This window comes from Balaenoptera physalus (genome assembly GCF_965194825.1).
Source record: "Balaenoptera physalus genome assembly, chromosome: 19".
Taxonomy (NCBI): Eukaryota; Metazoa; Chordata; class Mammalia; order Artiodactyla; family Balaenopteridae; genus Balaenoptera; species Balaenoptera physalus.
The window spans coordinates 7,663,397-7,681,533 of record NC_138900.1 but is presented as its reverse complement, the minus strand read 5'-3'; the positions used below and the strand labels follow the sequence as shown (position 1 = coordinate 7,681,533).

General features: G+C 51.1%; 3 protein-coding genes across 9 annotated transcripts in view; 1 reads left to right on the top strand and 2 right to left on the bottom strand.

The window, feature by feature from the left end:
• Positions 1–7,184, bottom strand: part of PLEKHA4 (pleckstrin homology domain containing A4) — a 31,854-nt gene extending 24,670 nt beyond the window's left edge. The window contains exon 1 of one of the 4 annotated variants that reach the window (XM_082437370.1): positions 7,066–7,184. In XM_082437370.1, the coding sequence (XP_082293496.1) occupies positions 7,066–7,080 (15 nt within the window). In that variant the 5' untranslated portion in view covers positions 7,081–7,184. Of the gene's footprint in view, positions 1–13; positions 679–7,065 lie in introns of those variants that run through there. The other 3 variants (XM_082437374.1, XM_082437372.1, XM_082437371.1) reach the window with 3 other exon arrangements.
• PPP1R15A (protein phosphatase 1 regulatory subunit 15A) lies at positions 1,996–5,200 on the top strand. Of its 2 annotated transcripts, none has more exons than XM_082437392.1 (3): positions 1,996–2,234; positions 2,968–4,348; positions 4,781–5,200. In XM_082437392.1, exons 2-3 carry the CDS (start codon positions 2,972–2,974, stop codon positions 5,123–5,125), a joined length of 1,722 nt encoding a protein of 573 aa, XP_082293518.1. In that variant the 5' UTR covers positions 1,996–2,234; positions 2,968–2,971; the 3' UTR covers positions 5,126–5,200. The 2 variants fall into 2 exon arrangements, with proteins under 2 accessions (XP_082293518.1, XP_082293517.1); XM_082437391.1 differs by having other exon boundaries at positions 2,963–4,348.
• TULP2 (TUB like protein 2) lies at positions 7,058–16,554 on the bottom strand (the record flags this gene model as incomplete). Of its 3 annotated transcripts, XM_082437421.1 has the most annotated exons (10): positions 16,149–16,531; positions 15,328–15,465; positions 14,968–15,084; positions 10,690–10,811; positions 9,731–10,042; positions 8,706–8,818; positions 8,068–8,182; positions 7,884–7,982; positions 7,475–7,646; positions 7,058–7,191 (listed from the first exon to the last, which is right to left on the bottom strand). In XM_082437421.1, exons 1-10 carry the CDS (start codon positions 16,258–16,260, stop codon positions 7,058–7,060), a joined length of 1,434 nt encoding a protein of 477 aa, XP_082293547.1. In that variant the 5' UTR covers positions 16,261–16,531. The 3 variants fall into 3 exon arrangements, 2 of the variants coding, with proteins under 2 accessions (XP_082293547.1, XP_082293548.1); XR_014256736.1 differs by lacking the exons at positions 7,058–7,191; positions 7,475–7,646 and adding an exon at positions 8,971–9,173 and having other exon boundaries at positions 16,149–16,548; XM_082437422.1 differs by lacking the exons at positions 7,058–7,191; positions 7,475–7,646; positions 7,884–7,982 and adding an exon at positions 8,971–9,173 and having other exon boundaries at positions 7,996–8,182; positions 16,149–16,554.
• Between the last annotated feature and the right edge of the window lie 1,583 nt (positions 16,555–18,137).

Genomic DNA, 18,137 nt, shown 5'->3' with positions numbered 1-18,137 from the left:
CCAGGGAACTTACCAGCTCTGGGGTCCCAAGGGCAGAGAGCACAAGAGGGCAGCGCGGATGCTGGGACACCCAGGCACAGTGCCCCTCCTCCTCTGCCCCTTAGGGGATGCCTCTCATAGCCCTCAGTTCTCACCTGCTCATTCACACCCTTTGGTCTCTTTGTCTCTGATAGTGAGTCTTCCTCTCACGCTCTACCTTCCTCTTATACTGTCTCTCTCTCCAGTCTCACCTTCTGTCTCTCTCACTCTCTAATCTCTGTCTCTTCCAGTCTCTCTCTTACTCATTCCCTCCTCGGCAGCATCCCCACCCCCACATCACTTTCTCTCCCAATCTTTCTGTTTCTGTCCAAATCTTTTTCTGCGACTCATGGAGTCTCTTCTTTAAGTCTCCATCCCGTTCTCTCTCTCTCTCTCTCTCTCGCTCTCGCTCTCTCTCGCTCTCTCTCGCTCTCTCTCCCTCTCGCTCTCTCCCTCTCTGTTCCCCCTTGTCTCTCTCTCTCCCGTACACTCAATCTCTTTCTCTTTCTCCGTGGCCCTCCACGTCTACTGTTTCCTCCTCGCTCAGATTTCCCTTCTCACTTTCTCTCTTCCCCGCTCTCCCAGTTTCTCTTTCCTCTCTGCGGGTCCTTCCCTCCGTCTGCCAGCCGCCCACGCGGCTGCCTCCCCTCCCAATCCCGGCTGACCCCGCCCCTCTTGGCCTCCCCACCACAGCCTGACCTCTGGTTCAGCTGACCCCATGCTGAGGGGCCACACACACCCCCTTCCCCGATCCCTAGGTCCCTGCTGGACTGGAGCCTGGGGAGCCAGGGTCCCATAAAGGCTGAAGCTGGGATTCCTAAATGTTTGGAGAGTAGGAGCTGGGCCTGGACTCCAGGGCCTCAGTGGGCTGGTGGTAGTCAGGGGCCTAAGTCATGGGCACCACGCCCCTCCCCCGAAAGGAGATGGCTAGGATCTTGGAAGGGGTGGGGGCTGAGACTCCTGGGTACCTGGGAAGGTGTGAGCTAGGAGTCAGGACTCCGGAGCTGTGAATAGAGCTGGGGGTCTGGAAGTGTGGCTTTAAGTGGATGGGTCCAAGTCCTCCAGTGAGGAGAGAGTGGCCCCGGATTCCTGGGTGCTGGCGAGAGAATGGTCAAATGGCCAGTGCCAATCTCCACCTCAGTTTCAGATGAGAATTCTCTTCTAGACTGAGGTTGACCCCCTCAGGAGGGAGACATGGGTTCTGGGTGTATTTTGAGGGAAAACATTACGGACCAGGTCAGGGGTGGGTGGTGCGGCTTGACTGGGATTGTGTCCCTGGGCCTGGAATTTGTGGCAGAAGACCCCACTCTCCCATGAGGTTCCGTTGGTGCTCCCCAGCCAGAATTTCAGTTTGTGTAAGCAGAGGTTTTGTACAAATTTGAAGCAGGTGAAACCTAAGAGTGGAACCTTGTGCCTGAGACAGGGAAGGGGTCTGAGTTTTTGGTTTAGTAGCCCCTCACCACATATTTGTTGAGCACTTACTATGTGCCAGGCAGTGAGCAATGCAAGGTGCCCGCCTTCAGGGGGCTTACACATTCTGTGTCTTTTACAATGAATCTAGACTCTGCTGTGACCACCTTGAGCAAGTGATTTCATTCCCAAGCCTCAGTTTCTCCATCTGTGAAATGGAAACAATAATACTCTCCCACACCGGGTAAGAAGCCGACCGGATGGGAAAGTGGGAGACGCTAGACTGGGGCCTGCTGGTTAAATAGGGGAGAGGCATTTGCCTGGAACAGGGGTTAAGCGAGCTCCCTCACTGCTTAAGCAGTTCACGTGTTTGAGTGACAGCTCGCTTGCTTGGGGCGTGGCCACGCTTGGAAACGCCGCCGCCGCCATGACGTCACAAAGCCTGGAATCTCCGCGAGAAGTCCAACCTTGTTTTCCGCTCAGATCCTCACGTTTACGTTTCGAAACCCCGCCTCCCCTCTTGACGTTAGCACGTCCGGCTGCGTTGGCCTATAAAAACCCTGCGGGTAGCGTCAGCGCAAACCCGTTCAGTAGCCCACTTGTTTGTCTTTATGCGTCTCCCGGCACGATCCCGCGGCCTTTTGTCGCGATAGCACTTGCAGCAGTCGGTGACAACTTGAGTCCCCGAGCCCAACGCCGGAGAGCGAGATGAACGCGCTGGCCTCCCGAGCCGTCCGAACCTGTGATCGCTTGTGGCAACCCCAGCAGGCGCTCCTCCCCCCGGGGTGACTCACGGTCCCGAGCCGGTGAGTTGGGGGGTCGGAACACCTAGGTCCCCAGGGATTTGGGAGCTGGGATCAGACTGCTGGTCAGTTATGAGGAGGGAGCTCAGACTTCTGGGTTCCGAAATAGGAGGGTTCGGGGCCCGGACTCCTGGGTCCTAAGGAGGGCCTGGGAACCTGAACTCTTGTGTATGGAGGGGTGGGACGGACCCCAGGGCTCGGACTTAGGAAGCAGAAGGAATTGGGAACTTGGAGTTCTGAGCCAGACGGAGGAGGGGTCTGGGAGCCAGGCTCTTGGGTCCCCAATGAAGGAACCATCTGGGGATCGGAATTTTTGAGTCTCCGAGGGAGGAGGGTGATGGGGGTCTGATTTGTCAATCCTCAGGAGGGTGTGAGAAGCAGGGACCAGGACTTTGTCCCCAAGAGAAGCAAGTAGAGGACCTGTGTTCTCTCTTCTTGGGACTAGGACTTATGGGTCTGAGAGCAGATGGGGCTAGGGGCTTGTTGAGCTAAGGACAGAGAGAATGGGGACCCAAACTCTTGGGTATTGAGAGAGGAGGTGGCGAAACAAGGGACAGAGATGGGAGTGGCTGGGATCGGAAAGGAATGTGGGGCGGGGACTCTCCTGTTGCTATTTGTTACTTTGCTATTTGTTACTATTTCCGTTGCTATGACTCAAGGTCATCCTCTGATACTATCTCCTAAATGGCTTCTAAACTTGATTCCTTTTTTTTTTTTTCCCTTTTTCCCAGTCTAGACAGATGGCCCCAGGCCAAGTGCCCCATCAGCCTGCCCCCTGGAGGGATACCCACCCCTTCTATCTCCTGTCCCCGCTGGTGGGCCTTCTCAGCCGGGCCTGGAGCCACCTGAGAGGCCCAGGATCTCCAGAGACCTGGTTGGTGGAAGCAGTAACCAGAACAGATCAGAGAGCTGTCCCGGAGGGAGAAGCTAAGGCTTCTCTGGCCACTCCCCATGTCCCCAAGGTCAGGCACCCTCAAGAGGAGACTGGAGACAGTGGAGCAGCTGAGGAGGATGGAGAAGCATCCCGGGGGGCCTGCCCTGACCTGGAAACCAAGTGTTCTCTTCTTGAAGGCTGGGGACTTTCAGATGATGATGACGAAGAGTATGGCAGGGAAGAAGCAACCAGTGTCCCTAGAGAGCAGGGAAGTGAATTTAGGGATGGCCAGCCTGCTCCCCTGTCCCCCAGCCTTCTGGTAACATCCCTGCAAGACCTTCCTGGGGAGGAGGAATCTAAGGAAGAAGGGGTTACTGAAGATAAAGAAGTGATCACCTTCTCTTTTCCTCCATCACACTGGGAGTGTTGTCCAGGGGTGGAGGAAGAGGAAGAGGAGGGGGAGGGGGAGGATGAAGAAGCTGTAAATAAAGAAGCTCCTAGAACATCTACCTCTCCCTTAGCTCTGGGATCCAAGCCCAGAGCTTGGGTGTGCTGCCCCGTGGATGGAGCCACAGAGGAAGAAAGAACAGAGACTAAAGCGGCCACGAAGACCTCCATTTGCCCCTCATCTGCAGGCTCCCACCTCAGGGCCCGGGAGTGCTCTTCAGGAGGGGAGCCTGAGGAGGAGAAGGCCAAAAAAGCTGAGAAAGGAGAGGCTGACCCAGAGCCACACTCCTCAATTCTAGCCCAGAGGCCCCCGCTCAGGACCTGGCAGCATCAATCCAGTGCGATCACAGAGGAAGAAGAGGAGGAGGAGGACCGTGATGCAGGAGAGGCTGAGGCCTCCTCTTCCATCCCACCCACAAGTGCCTTCCTGAGGGCCTGGGTGTACCGACCAGGAGAGGACACAGAGGAGGAAAGTGAGTGTGAGGATGAGAATGAGGATGAAGACGGTGAATCAGAAGCGGCTGACTTCGAACCAAGTCCCTCCCTTCAGGCCCAGAGTGCCCTCTTCAGGGACCGGATATATCAGCCTGGAGAGGAAACAGAGGGAGGGGAAGCTGCCACAGAGTGGGGAGAAGCTGAGCCCTGCCCCTTCCGAGTGGCCATCTATTTACCTGGAGAGAAGGCCCCACCTCCTTGGGCTCCTCCTCCGCTGCCCCTCCGTCTGCAAACGCGGCTAAAGTCTGCAGAAACCCCCACCAGGCATCGGGACCCTGAGCCTCCCCTAAAGACCAGAAAGGTGGGTGCTGAGGGCTCAGATTCGTGAGGTTAGCGAGGAGAGGGCTGGGAACTGGAACTCCTGGGCCTGGGGGCCAAAGGGCTGGAGGCCCCGATTCCTGGGTCCCCCGTGTTGCAGAGGGTTGCATGTGAGCTCCGTTGGGACGGCTGTGTTCACTGTAATGCAATCCTTCGCAAGAGGCTGGGCCCTTGTGGGAGGGAGGAGCAGCTGCGCTGATGTCAACCCCAGGGAACTACCTCCATCTTCAGTGAGTCAGACGGAGGATCCAATGGCAGGTGAATGACTAGCCAGATAACAAGCGTTGTTGTGCAACTAATTTTTGTTTGGTTCTCTCTCTCTCCCTCTCTCTCCCCACACCCCCCAACCTGTGGCCGTTTGTATCTTGTGTCTGTATCTCTGTGTCTCCCCATGTCTGTGCCGGTCCATCTCCAGGTGCGCTTCTCTGAGAAGGTCTCCGTCCATCTCCTGGCTGTCTGGGCGGGACCCGCCCAGGCTGCCCGCAGAGGCCCCTGGGAGCAGTTCGCCCGGGATCGCAGCCGCTTTGCCCGACGCATCGCCCAAGCCCAAGAGGAGCTGGGTCCCTACCTTACCCCTGCCGCCCGGGCCAGGGCCTGGGCACGCCTCGGGAACCCTCCCACTTCTCTGGCCACCATACCTGCCCCTACCCCGACCTTACCCATGTCGCCCATGCAGACCACGCCTTTGAGCCACATTCTGGCCTCTCCGTCTCCTCCCTGTGTGTCTCCTTGCCTGGACTTCAGTGGGGGGCGTGGCTAAGATGAAGTAGTTTTCGTGTTATTAACTATTTTTTTAAGTGTTGGTTTATATAAGGAATAAAGCTTTTCATAGTGAGCAGCGTCTCCGTGTGTGTCTGAACTGACACCATCCACTAGTCCTGGGTCCCCAAAACAGTTGCGGGGGAACAGCATAAAGGCGAGCCTCTCAATAGAGGATAAACTACATTTCCCATCATCCCTTGAATTTGCCTCTTCCCATTCCGAGGCTTCTTTTGAACTAAGGACGGGTGGGTTTTGTCGTTTTTCTTTGGCTTCCACCTAAATTTGATTAAACCCCGGACAGTTATCTCCCCAAGGCGGCTGGGAACTGGACTCACCAAAAAAGGGTTAAGCTCCAGTTTTCTGTGTGTCCCTGTAATACAAAGACTCATCCTCCTACTGGCAGATGTGCTGAGTTCCTCAAGGCTTTCGCATTTATGAGTGGGCCTGATTTCACATTTATAAATCCTGTGTCCATAGACTCAGTTTCCTTATCTGTAAAATGCGGCTAACAATTGCACATACCTTATAAGTTTGTAAGGCCCCAAAGGAAGTCATAATTAAAACAATGTTTGTCAAATAACATATAAGCGTTGGCTAGTATTTATTCTCACTCTCAGGGGTGTCTTCAACTACCAATCCTACTTTACCTCACCAGCTTAGAACTCTTCACAGCAGTTCAAACAAAAGTGGCCCGGGGGGCTTCCCTGGTGGCTCAGTGGTTAAGAATCTGCCTGCCAATGCAGGGGTCACGGTACGAGCCCTGGTCCAGGAAGATCCCACATGCTGTGGAGCAATTAAGTCCATGCGCCACAACTACTGAGCCTGTGCTCTAGAGCCCACGTGCCACAACTACTGAAGCCCGCGCACCTAGAGCCCGTGCTCCGCAATAAGAGAAGCCACTGCAATGAGAAGCCTGCGCACCGCAACAAAGAGTAGCCCCCGCTCGCCGCAACTAGAGAAAGCCCGTGCGCAGCAACGAAGACCCAACACAGCCAAAAAATAAATAATAATAAAAAGATATTAAGAAGAACTAAAGAGTAAAAAAACAACAACAGAGGCTTGGAAAAAAAAAAAAAAGGCCCAGGCTTCCCTGGTGGCGCAGTGGTTAAGAATCCGCCTGCCAGTGCAGGGAACACAGGTTCGAGCCCTGGTCCAGGAAGATCCCACATGCCATGGAGCAACTAAGCCCGTGCGCCACAACTCTTGAGCCTGCGTGCCACAACTACTGAAGCCCATGTGGCTAGAGCCCATGCTCCGCAACAAGAGAAGCCACCGGGATGAGAAGCCCACGCACCGCAACAAAGAATAGCCCCTGCTCGCCACAACTAGAGAAAGCCGGCGCACAGCAACGAAGACCCAACGCAGCCAAAAATAAAAAATAAAATAAATAAATAAAATTAATTAATTAGTTAATTTTTTTAAAAAGTGGCCCAAATGTCCTGCACCCTATCCAGCCTCATACCTTGCCCCTCCCCATTGGTTCCCCAGGCTCCTGCTACACTATCCTTTCATTCCCAAACCGACCAAGCCCCCTTCCACCTTAACACCTCTGTATGAGCTGTGGCTACTGTCTGTTCCCGTCCCTGACCCCTCTGGCTCAGCTAGTTCCTTGTGATTCTTCAGATGTAGATGAAAAAAAATTTTTTTTAAAGAGATATCTTGCTCTGACCCAGCCAACTTGTGTGCCTTCCTCGTTCATAGCAGATGAGCATTTTGATTTTTTTGTTGTTTAAGACCCATTCCCCATGATCGGACTGTGATTTCAGGAGAGCAAGTGCTGCCGAACAGCCCACTGCCTAGAGCACAGGACGGGGCACCCAGGCGGCGTCTAATAAGTGTTGGTTATTAGTAAACTGGTGCAAAAGAAGGCACACTGGGGCCCTTTCTCCAAATGAGCAGGCACACAAGCTGATGAGAGTATTTCATTGAATTACTCACATGCCAGCTTCCCATCGAAACTGGACAAGCAGATGGCGAAGGCTTGGAGCGGACAAAGTGGGAAGCGGAAGTCCATGGTGAACGTGTCTGGGGCTACGCGACCGAACTGGAGCACCAGGTAGTCCGCTGAGAAGGAAGTCAGGAACTAAGAGGAGCGGGTGTCATTTCCCTGCCGCGGGCCTCTGAGCCGCGAGAACTACGACTCCCGAGAGGCTGTGCGGCGCCCTCACTATGCGCGGAATCCTCCGGAAGTGCAGTTTACATGCAGAGGGCCTCGTAAACTACACTTCCCAATAGGCTTTGCAATAGCGTGGAGTCGGCCCTGCCTAGAAAATCGCTCAAGTGCTAATGGGAGAAGTAGTTCTCGTCCTGCTCCCTTGCCCAGGTAAACCAGTTCCTAGGAGCTCACGGTCATCCGGATGCATGATCTGGAAGTTCTTGACCGAGGTTCTCGTGACGCGACCATGAAAATTGAGCACGTAGGCGCCGCTCTCGTCGCTCCACGATGGGGCTTTATTTTGCAGCAGGACCAGCCCCTGGCTGGCCCCCCGTTGGAGGCGACTCAGTAGCGACTCCTGTTCCTAGAGGGTAAAGTAGGGGACGTGGTTAACCAACTACCAACCAGCTTTTTTCCTCCAGACGCAGAATTTTGAGTCCCTAGGCTCTCCTTCCTGAGAAACATAAGTCTGACAAACTCCTCCCGGCTTCATATATGACCTTATGCAATCCATCGGCTCCCTCTCCCCTTAGGACCTATGGCCGGTCCCCCAGCCCTTCCTCCCCATTGACCCAGAGACACTCAACCTTGGCGGACTCACATTTTGTGGCTGGACACTGATTCTCTGGTTCTGGGCGTCGATTTCTGGAATGATCACAGTCATTTTCCGGGGCCCTCGGAATCCCAAGACGTTGGTCTCCTGAGGGTAGTATGCTCCATTTGGCCTGCTTCTTTCTCCCTCCCCACCGTCCTGCTCCACTCTCTCTCGTCTCCCGGACACTCACATAACACACAGCCCCCAGCTCCTCCCTGATCCGAGCAGTCTCTGGGACAAAATTCTTCCTTTCTGGATTCACCCCATTGTCGAAGATGGTGAATTTGGTGCCCAAGACATTAGATCTGCTCCAGGAGGGAAGTGGTCAGAATAAAAATAATAATTATTCCTGTTTTACATTAACTGCTTTCCCATGTCATCTCATGAACTCTTCCTATCAATCCTCTACAAAAGACTCATGTTCTATGTTCCATGTATCCAGTCCCAGCCCCCTCTCTTTCTTTGGTGAGCCATGATTTTAGCCTCCTGCCTTGGCCCTTTAGGAACGCTCTTCCAAGACAAAAGAACTCACATATCCCAGCTCTCTTCTCCCACAGGAACTTAGGAATGCCAGCCCCGTGTCTCTCAAGAAGTCAAATGTCTTAAATGCCAGCCCCTGCTCCAAAGCCTTCAGTTCTATTCCCAACCACCCCGGGGTTGCAACTTGAAGAACTACAAAACCCATCAGTCCCCAAGAGAAAAAGTTCTAGGGAAGGTGGAACTTGTACTCTACAGCCCGCTGGGAAATGTAGTTCAATTGTCCCCTCCCCCCCGCAACCCCTGGCCCTCTGCCACCTGTTTTATCACACACATCAGGACTCTGCCCACCTGACTTTGCCCACAAAATTGTCCCCATCCCGAGATAGGTCTGTGGGGTCCAGGGAGACGAGGTAATTAGAGGTTTTGCTCCTTTTTCTCTTGCGCCCAGCCAGAAGGAAGTACTGTGGATGTGAGAAACAGCCCATTAGAATCGATTTCTGGTATTTGGCTAGGGTGAGGGGTCCAAAGCAAGGAAACACCATGTCCCCAAGACAGAAGAAAGGGTAATGGAGCAATAAGCGTCCCAAGGCTTGCTGGGAGATGCGGTTCTCACTGAAAGAAGTCATCAGCTGGGTCCTGAATGGGGAGCTTCATTTCACATCTTAGTATCTCCCCCTTATTCCTTCGGCCATTGGGTGCAGGGTTGGGGCTGAGCCCAGGCAGGGGCCAGCCTGACTGGCAGGCAGGGCCTGGCTTTGGAGAATAGGGAAGAGCCTCACTTGGAACATCGCAGCAGGACTTCAGTACGTGTTTCATCTGGGAAAAACCAGGTCTGGCACTGAGTAGGGGAAAAGCCTCTTTCTGGGAGAGAATGAGTAATTGAGGAGAAGCGGCCACACTTGAGAGAGGAATGGCCAGACTGAGAGGGGAGTCGCTTGGCTATGGGTGGAAAATCCACGAAGGAAGGGGCTTGGCTCCTGAGAGGCGGGGCCTGTCCCAGGATTGGGTGGGGCCTGATAACACAGAAGGCTCATTGAGGGGCCAGACTTGGATCGACAAAGATGGGGCCAGTACCTCACGAGGGTCTGTAAGGGGTGGGGCTTGGGACCTCCCAACAGGGCGTGGCCTAGCTTTGAGAAAGGCGGGCCCAACTCGAGAGTGGACAGGGCTATATTATGGGATGGGGAGGGCCTATCGGGCTCTGAGAGGAAAGAAGCCTAGTGCTGTGAAGGGCAGGACTTGGCGCTGGAGCTGACTATTCCTAGTTCAATGACGAGCAAGGCCTGGATTCGCCTAAGTCTTGACCTCGCTCAGAAAGGGGCGGGACTTGCCCTTGGGAGGTGGGACTTGCTTCCGAGGCTGCCAGACCGCACCTTTCGGCCGTCGGCCGCCTCCAGGTAGAGATAGTAGAAAGGGAACATGCCCTTGTCTACCCCGCGCTTGTCGCGGCTGATGCGACACTGCACCGTGAGACCGCGCAGCGCTGGCCGCAGCACATACGCTTCCATGTCCTCGCCCAGCCGAGGGCCTGGGGCGCAGGGAGGCGAGCGGAGCGAGCTCCCCACATCGCTGTTGCCCGCGCCGCCCGCGCCTTCCGGGGCCTCGGACACCTCCTCGTCGGCCGCCCATGGGGAGTTCCTCACTGTAGACTCCAACTCCTCTTTCTTCTCTTCCAGGTCTTCGCCCTAGCCCACGCGCCAAGTTCAAGTTGAGGGACAGCCGAGACCCGCCCTCCCCCCGCCTTGCCAACTAGCGATTGGCCACCCCAGCTCAGGGTTACGCCCTCTCCCGACCCAGTTTTCTATTGGTCAAGCATCTCAGCCACCTGCTGATTGGCCAGTACGTTCAAGGGGCCCACCCCGCCAAGCCCTCTTCATGTGTTGATTGGCCAGCACCATTAGCCTCCCTCTGCAGCCACACCCATTCCACCTACCGATTGGAGAATCCCTTTGAAAGCACTGCCCATTCCTCTAATACCAATGTTCATTGGGTCTAGATAACATATAGTACCGCCCAGAGCTACTCAACTGAAACTATCTCACTTTCAGCAGTAGCAAAGTGAGTGTCATTTGCCCCTTTCTCACCCTCTCCAAAGCTCGCTGCCTTTCGAGGGGCTGGGTTTTAATGTATATGCTCACATCAATTCAAATCCTCTAGATTGACTCAATAAATGGTGCACCCATAGAGCCTCTGCTAGCACAAACATAACAGGTTCCACTCACCAGTAAAAAGGGCCCTTGACTGGGCTGCAGAATTTTAGAGTCCCGTCCCCCCTAGAGTCCGAAACTAGCCCTCCTCCTCCTATATCCTTATTGCCTGTGCCACCTCCCACCTTGCTGGAGGCCAAGACTCCATGGCCCCCGACAACATCCATTCCAGGGTTTGGTCTCGGAGTGGGCACCTCGTATTCATCTCCAACATCCTGGGATTCGCTCTCGTCCTCAGCACTGCCCCCTAAGGGGTGGAAGAAGCCCGAAGAAGACTGAGCTCAGGACACCTGGGTCCCAGGAGCTCGGGACAAGGTCATCAGTGCTAGCTGGAAAAGGCCAGAACTCTTGGGTTTCTGACCCCTACTTATTTCTCATCAACCTCACTTGCCAGGTCCTCCTCCTCCCCCATGTGCACAGGGGTCTATACAAGCTGAGAAGTCTCTGACTGCTCTGGATCTAAGGACAGGGAGGGGTTAGAGTCCTCTCTTTCCCTTGTCCCAGAGAGAGCATCCGGGAGACTGGGGAACTAAAATGGGAGGAGGGAGCGGAGTTTGGGGTGATAACCCAGAGTCCTGTTATTGAAATCGTTGGTCATGTCGTGAGAATAAAAGGAAATGTCACCACAATAGAATATTAAGAAATAAAACTACTTCAACATAATAAAGGCCATATATGACAAACCCACAACAAACATCATTCTCAACGGTGAAAAACTGAAAGCATTTCCTCTAAGATCAGGAACGAGACAAGGATGTCCACTCTCACCACTATTATTCAACATAGTTCGGGAAGTCCTAGCCACGGCATTCAGAGAAGAAAAAGAAATAAAAGGAATACAAATTGGAAAAGAAGAAGTAAAACTGTCACTGTTTGCAGATGACATGATATTATACATAGAGAATCCTAAAACTGCCACCAGAAAACTGCTAGAGCTAATTAATGAATATGGTAAAGTTGCAGGATACAAAGTTAATGCACAGAAATCTCTTGCATTCCTATTCACTAATGATGAAAAATCTCAAAGAGAAATTATGGAAACACTCCCATTTACCACTGCAACAAAAAGAATAAAATACCTAGGAATAAACCTACCTAGGGAGACAAAAGACCTGTATGCAGAAAACTATAAGACACTGATGAAAGAAATTAAAGATGATACCAACAGATGGAGAGATATACCATGTTCTTGGATTGGAAGAATCAACATTGTGAAAATGACTATACTACCCAAAGCAATCTATAGATTCAATGCAATCCCTATCAAATTACCAATGGCATTTTTTATGGAGCTAGAACAAATCATCTTACAATTTGTATGGAGACACAAAAGACCCCAAATAGCCAAAGCAGTCTTGAGGGAAAAAAACGGAGCTGAAGGAATCAGACTCCCTGACTTCAGACTATACTACAAAGCTACAGTAATCAAGACAATATGGTACTGGCACAAAAACAGAAACATAGATCAATGGAACAAGATAGAAAGCCCAGAGATAAACCCATGCACCTATGGTCAACTAATCTATGACAAAGGAGTCAAAGATATACAATGGAGAAAAGACAGTCTCTTCAATAAGTGGTGCTGGGAAAACTGGACAGCTACATGTAAAAGAATGAAATTAGAATACTCCCTAACACCATACACAAAAATAAACTCAAAATGGATTAGAGACCTAAATGTAAGACTGGACACTATAAAACTCTTGGAGGAAAACATAGGAAGAACACTCTTTGACATAAATCACAGCAAGATCTTTTTTGATCCACCTCCTAGAGTAATGGAAATAAAACCAAAAATAAACAAATGGGGCCTAATGAAACTTCAAAGCTTTTGCACAGCAAAGGAAACCATAAACAAGACGAAAAGACAACCCTCAGAATGGGAGAAAATATTTGCAAACGAATCAACGGACAAAGGATTAATCTCCAAAATATATAAACAGCTCATGCAGCTCAATATTAAAGAAACAAACACCTCAATCCAAAAATGGGCAGAAGACCTGAATAGACATTTCTCCAAAGAAGACATACAGATGGCCATGAAGCACATGAAAAGATGCTCAACATCACTAATTATTAGAGAAATGCAAATCAAAACTACAATGAGGTGTCACCTCACACCAGTTAGAATGGGCATCATCAGAAAATCTACAAACAACAAATGCTGGAGAGGGTGTGGAGAAAAGGGAACCCTCTTGCACTGTTGGTGGGAATGTAAGTTGACACAGCCACTATGGAGAACAATATGGAGGTTCCTTAAAAAAACTAAAAATAGAATTACCATATGACCCAGCAATCCCACTACTGGGCATATACCCAGAGAAAACCGTAATTCAAAAAGACACATGCACCCGAATGTTCATTGCAGCACTATTTACAATAGCCAGGTCATGGAAGCAACCTAAATGCCCATCAACAGATGAATGGATAAAGAAGTTGTGGTACATATATACAATGGATTATTACTCAGCCATAAAAAGGAACGAAATTGAGTCATTTGTTGAGACGTGGATGGATCTAGAGACTGTCATACAGAGTGAAGTAAGTCAGAAAGAGAAAAACAAATATCGTATATTAACGCATGTATGTGGAACCTAGAAAAATGGTACAGATGAGCCGGTTTGCAGGGCAGAAGTTGAGACACAGATATAGAGAACAGACATATGGACACCAAGGGGGGAAAACTGTGGTGGGTTGGGGATGGTGGTGTACTGAATTGGGCGATTGGGATTGACATGTATACACTGATGTGTGTAAAATTGATGACTAATAAGAACCTGCAGTATAAAAAAACAAACAAACAAAGCAACTAATACTAAACTTTCATTGGGTTATTTGTATGGAAATATGTTAATATAAATGTTTCAGACATTACATGAAATTTCTAAAAATCTTATATGTTCTGGTATAATGTTATAAGTCATAATCCTAGTTATTACTTTAAAATGTATATCTCAGAAGTAACTAATTTTCTTTTCAACTGCATTATTATGAACTTTCATCAAATCTTTAACCGTGGTCATTTTTAAGTCTTTTGTCATTTACAGACAGTTCTGGGTGTACTCTGATGCTTTTGCAAATATGTTCCTATAAAAGGGTTTCATCTTCAAGAAATTCATGGAAAAGATTCTGACAAGTACAGGTTTCTGGTAACTGACTGTACTGCTGAACTGAATGAATAAGCATTTTCAGAACTCTAATGAAAAACTGATGAACTCATAAAAGTGCTAACAAAAGATCAAGATGAAAAAAAAATTAATTACATGGGACTGAGTGAACTGATGAGGATGAGTATAATATTTGTGACTTTCTGTTTGAATTAAAAAAAAAAAAATCCCACAAGGACTCAGAGGCAAAGAATATACAAATCAATTTTCACTGCAAATTAAAGGAGCTGTTACAGTGGAGGATTACCGGACTGAATGTCAATATTATGACATAGTATGAGTGTGTTTCATGTTTGGTAATTGCAATCATTGTTGCTTTTGTTGTGGTCATCCATGTACAATGCTTGGTGTCAGTCTATTTATCTCTTGTAAAAATAAAATACAGTGTGTGTGTGTGTGTGTGTGTGAAGAAAAAAAAAAGTATGGGGAAGGGAGGGATGAGTAGGCAAACCACAAAGGATTTTTAAGGCACTGAAAATACTCTGGATGATAGTATAATGGTTACTATACTAGACTTTCATTCAAACCCACAGAATGTACAGCACCAAGAATGAACCCTCATGTAAACTACAGACTTTGATAAGGATGTGTGACTGTAGGTTCATCAACTGTAACAAAAATACCATTCTGGACTGGGATGTTGGTAATAAAGGAGGCTATGCCTGTGTGAAGGCAGGGGGTATATGGAAAAAAAAAAAAAGATTATATTATTATAGTGTAAAATTGTCTTGAGGCAAATTGAAACAAAAAAAACCCCAAAACAAACTAGAAATATTATCACAAATGACATATTTAAAAAAAAAAAAAGGAATGAAATACTGATAATGCTACAACATAGATGAACATTGAAAGCATGCTAAGCAAAAGAAGCCAATCACAAACGATTATATACTGTATTATTCTATATATGAAGATAGAAATATCCAAAATAGGCAAATCTAAAGATACAGAAATTAGATTAGTGGTTACTTAGGTCTGGGAGAAACTGGGGGGGGCGGGGAGTTGACTGATAAAAGGTATAGGGCTTTCTTTTGTGGGTGATGATAATGTTCTAGAATTCACTGTGGTGATTGTTGCACATCTTGGTAAATATACTGAAAACCATGGAATTGTAAACTTTAAATGAGTGAATTGTATAGTATATGAAATATATCTCAACAAAGCTGTTACCAAAAAGGGGGAGGATTTGCCACATAGACCAGGGGGCCAGATTTCACCCAATGTCCCAGAAATTACCAGGTCGTTGGCGGGCTGGCCAACCCCTGCGTCGAGTCCCCGGAGGCTCTTCATAAGGAGGTGGTGAGGAAGGAACATACTCCACGGAGACTTCCTCCAACTCGAGATCGGAACTGTCTGGTAATCAGGATAGGGAGGGGGTCTGGAGACTGGGATTTCTGAACACTGGGGGAGGAGAGGGCTGGAGATACAGATTCTTGCGTGTTGGAGAAGGAGAAGGTTCGGGACCTGGACTCCTTGGTGTGAAGGATAACGGGGCCCCTGGGGGTCCTTTGGAGAGCAAGGACTGAGGTTCCAGACTCCTGGGCTCTAGTGGGAGTGGAGTTCTAGTGTATAGGCGGCCCAAGGATTTGAGATTACCTGCTTCTGTCGGCGATACCAGGGGTCCACGCTCGCCACTGCCATCTCCACCGCAGCTCACGGTGCTCAGGACACTGCGGGCACCAGGGTGCAGATGTGCCTCTGGCACCTTCTCCTGAAGGAAAGGGTTCCCGGGGCCTGGGAGAAGGTGCGGCGAGGCCCATTAACACGATGTACAAATTCCGGTCATCTGAGAAGATCCGCCTCCTCACTGGTCTCCGAGACATCGTCCCTGATTGACTGACCACCCAAACCCTCGAGACCCACTCAGAACCCTAACTCCATCCCAAGACTCAAACAAGCACAGCCCTACCGCTAAATTGTCTCGATTCCGCGAGTAAACAATCCCACGCGGGCTCTCCAGTACCTCGGCTCTAAATAACCCAGTCCCGGCCCTCGGGCTTTGCCTACTTCAGCAGTGAGGTTTCTGCCTAACTGCAACCCGGAGCTTTTCCAGGCCCCGGCCTAGCACTCTCTGGGCGGTCCCCGGCTCCCCCAGGCTCCGCCCCGGAGCTCTAACAAGCCCAATCACAGGACTCTTTCGGGCCCCACCTCTAGTTGCACCACACCCCGCACCCGCGCTCTCCCTGACCCCGCCCCCGAACTCTCACAGGTTCTGCCCCTGGGCCCTCACAGGCCTTGCACTCAGGCTCTCCTGGGCTCCACCCAAGGGTTCTGTCAGGCCCCGCTCCCGTGCTCTAAAAGTCCCCACCCCAGGGCTCCGGCAGGCCCTTCCCCTCTAAGCCCTTTAGGCCCCGCACTCCCACAGACCCCTCCCTCCAGGGCTGTGCTCCTGCCCGACCCTGGGAACCTTTCCTCACCGCTGTCACCCGAGAAGCGCTCCTCCCGCTGCCGCGGTCGCCGGGGCCGCAGGGAAGCGTCAGGATTGGCCTGAACCATGAGGGGCTCTTGGCGCTTCCGTCGCTGCTTCATCTCAAACAGCCGCCGCTGCGGGAGCGGGAAAAGGGTGTATGGGCGGGAATGGGAGGGTTGGAACCGGACCAGAAGACATGGGTGAAAGGGGGCCTGGGGCAAGGGGCGTCCTGCATCGGTGGGAGAGTTCCAGGCCTTCAGTCCCTCAGCAATTCCTTCCTTAGATCCAGGAGTCCTGGCTCCCAGGCCCCTCCTCCCTCAGGACCTAGGAGTCCTGCTCTCCAGAACCCTTGTTCCTTAGAAATTTTGGAGTCTCATCACCAAGGTTTGCTTCTTGAGGATCCCAAATTCCTATTTTCTCATTTCCCAATTGCAACACTTGAGGCTCCGAGAGAGCCAACGAGGACCAGGAGTCCCAGAGCAAGTCCTGGGGGTGGGGCTTCTGGGGAGGTATGGAAGATGGAAGAGTCGGGGGTGGCAGGATTCCTGGGCACAGTACCTGCTGTTCCAGCTTCTGCAGCCTCATGGCGGCAAGCACATCCCCCAGGGCCCTGAGAGAGGTGCAGGTTCATAGTGACAGCAAGCAGGGCACCCTGGTTGCCCAAGAGCCCCTCCCCTTCTTCCCCCTGCCCACCTTAGGGTTCTGAACATTTGTGAGGACACAGAAGAGGCAGAACCCCAGCCTGCTCCACCAGTTCTGAAGCTCTTTCTCACAGCACTGGCCTGTCTAGAATCCAGGAGGCAGAGATCCCAGGCCCCTCCTGTCCCAGGACTCAAACCCCCCATCCCTTCCTCTTTCAGACCCAGGAGTCCTCATTTGTAGCTCCCTCCCTTTAGGTAGGACCCAGAAATCCAAGCCCCCAGGCCCTTCCTGCAAGGCCAATGGTGCTGAACCTGCAAACATCATTATGAGACCAGAGCTGAGTAGGTGTGGGCATAATCAAACTTTGAGTTCCCCCTTGCACCTCCATCTCCACCCCTGCCCATCTCATTTCCCCCACTCACTCTTTCTTCCATGCGTCATTCTCCTGAGACATCCTGGAGAAGCAAAATGAGGAGTCAGGACCCAGACCCAACATCCCAATGGACTCTTCCCTTCAACACCTGATCTTAAGCTTTAAACTTTCCCCTGACCCAGGCAGCCCGAATTCCAGCACCAACACTTGCTAGGGATCCAGCAGCCTGTTTCCAGCTTTCATCACTATCAGGAGCCCAGGAGTCCAGCTCTCTCTTCCCCAAATACCTAACTCTCTCCTTCGCCCAGGCATGAGAACTCAGGACTCTGGACCCCAAACACCCCATCACCAGTGATCCTAGACCCCCCAGCACCCACCTACCTAGGATCCTGGAGACTCCCTCTCCTCCTCTCGTGCCTGGAGAGGCTTTTCACATTCACACCTCAGTTCCTTGCCTCTCTGGCCAATTTCTCAACATACCGCACCCTATCTTTGGGAACCAGTGACGTAATCTCTGGGTCTCTGGGAAGTAAGCAGGGGGGAAAAAGAGGACTTAGAGGGAGGGGGGATTCCCACTGGGACCTGCCCTAAGCCCCTCCCTCCTGGCTCCCCACGTTCCACTTCCAACAAAGCAATGACCCCTGGCCTCTGCTGCAGCCAGGCAACCCTGCTCCAGGGGTTCTGAATTGGAAGAGCATGCAGGTGTTCCTTAAAGGGACCTGACAGAGGCCGCATCGCAGGCTCGCTCTACACCTCTCTCTTATATAAGAAACTTATAACGTGACCTGTGCCAACTACTACCGATCTGTAATTTACAGCCACTTCTAGGAGAGAAAATAAATAGGAAAACTACAACTCCCATGAGGCGAAGAGGCCAAGATGCCCGCGGAAGTTGACTAATTTTCCCCCGGCCCAACAGGGAGTTGTAATTCTCTTTGAAAGTCTCCGTTCTTTCGCCTAAAAAGCAGGATATGCGGCGTC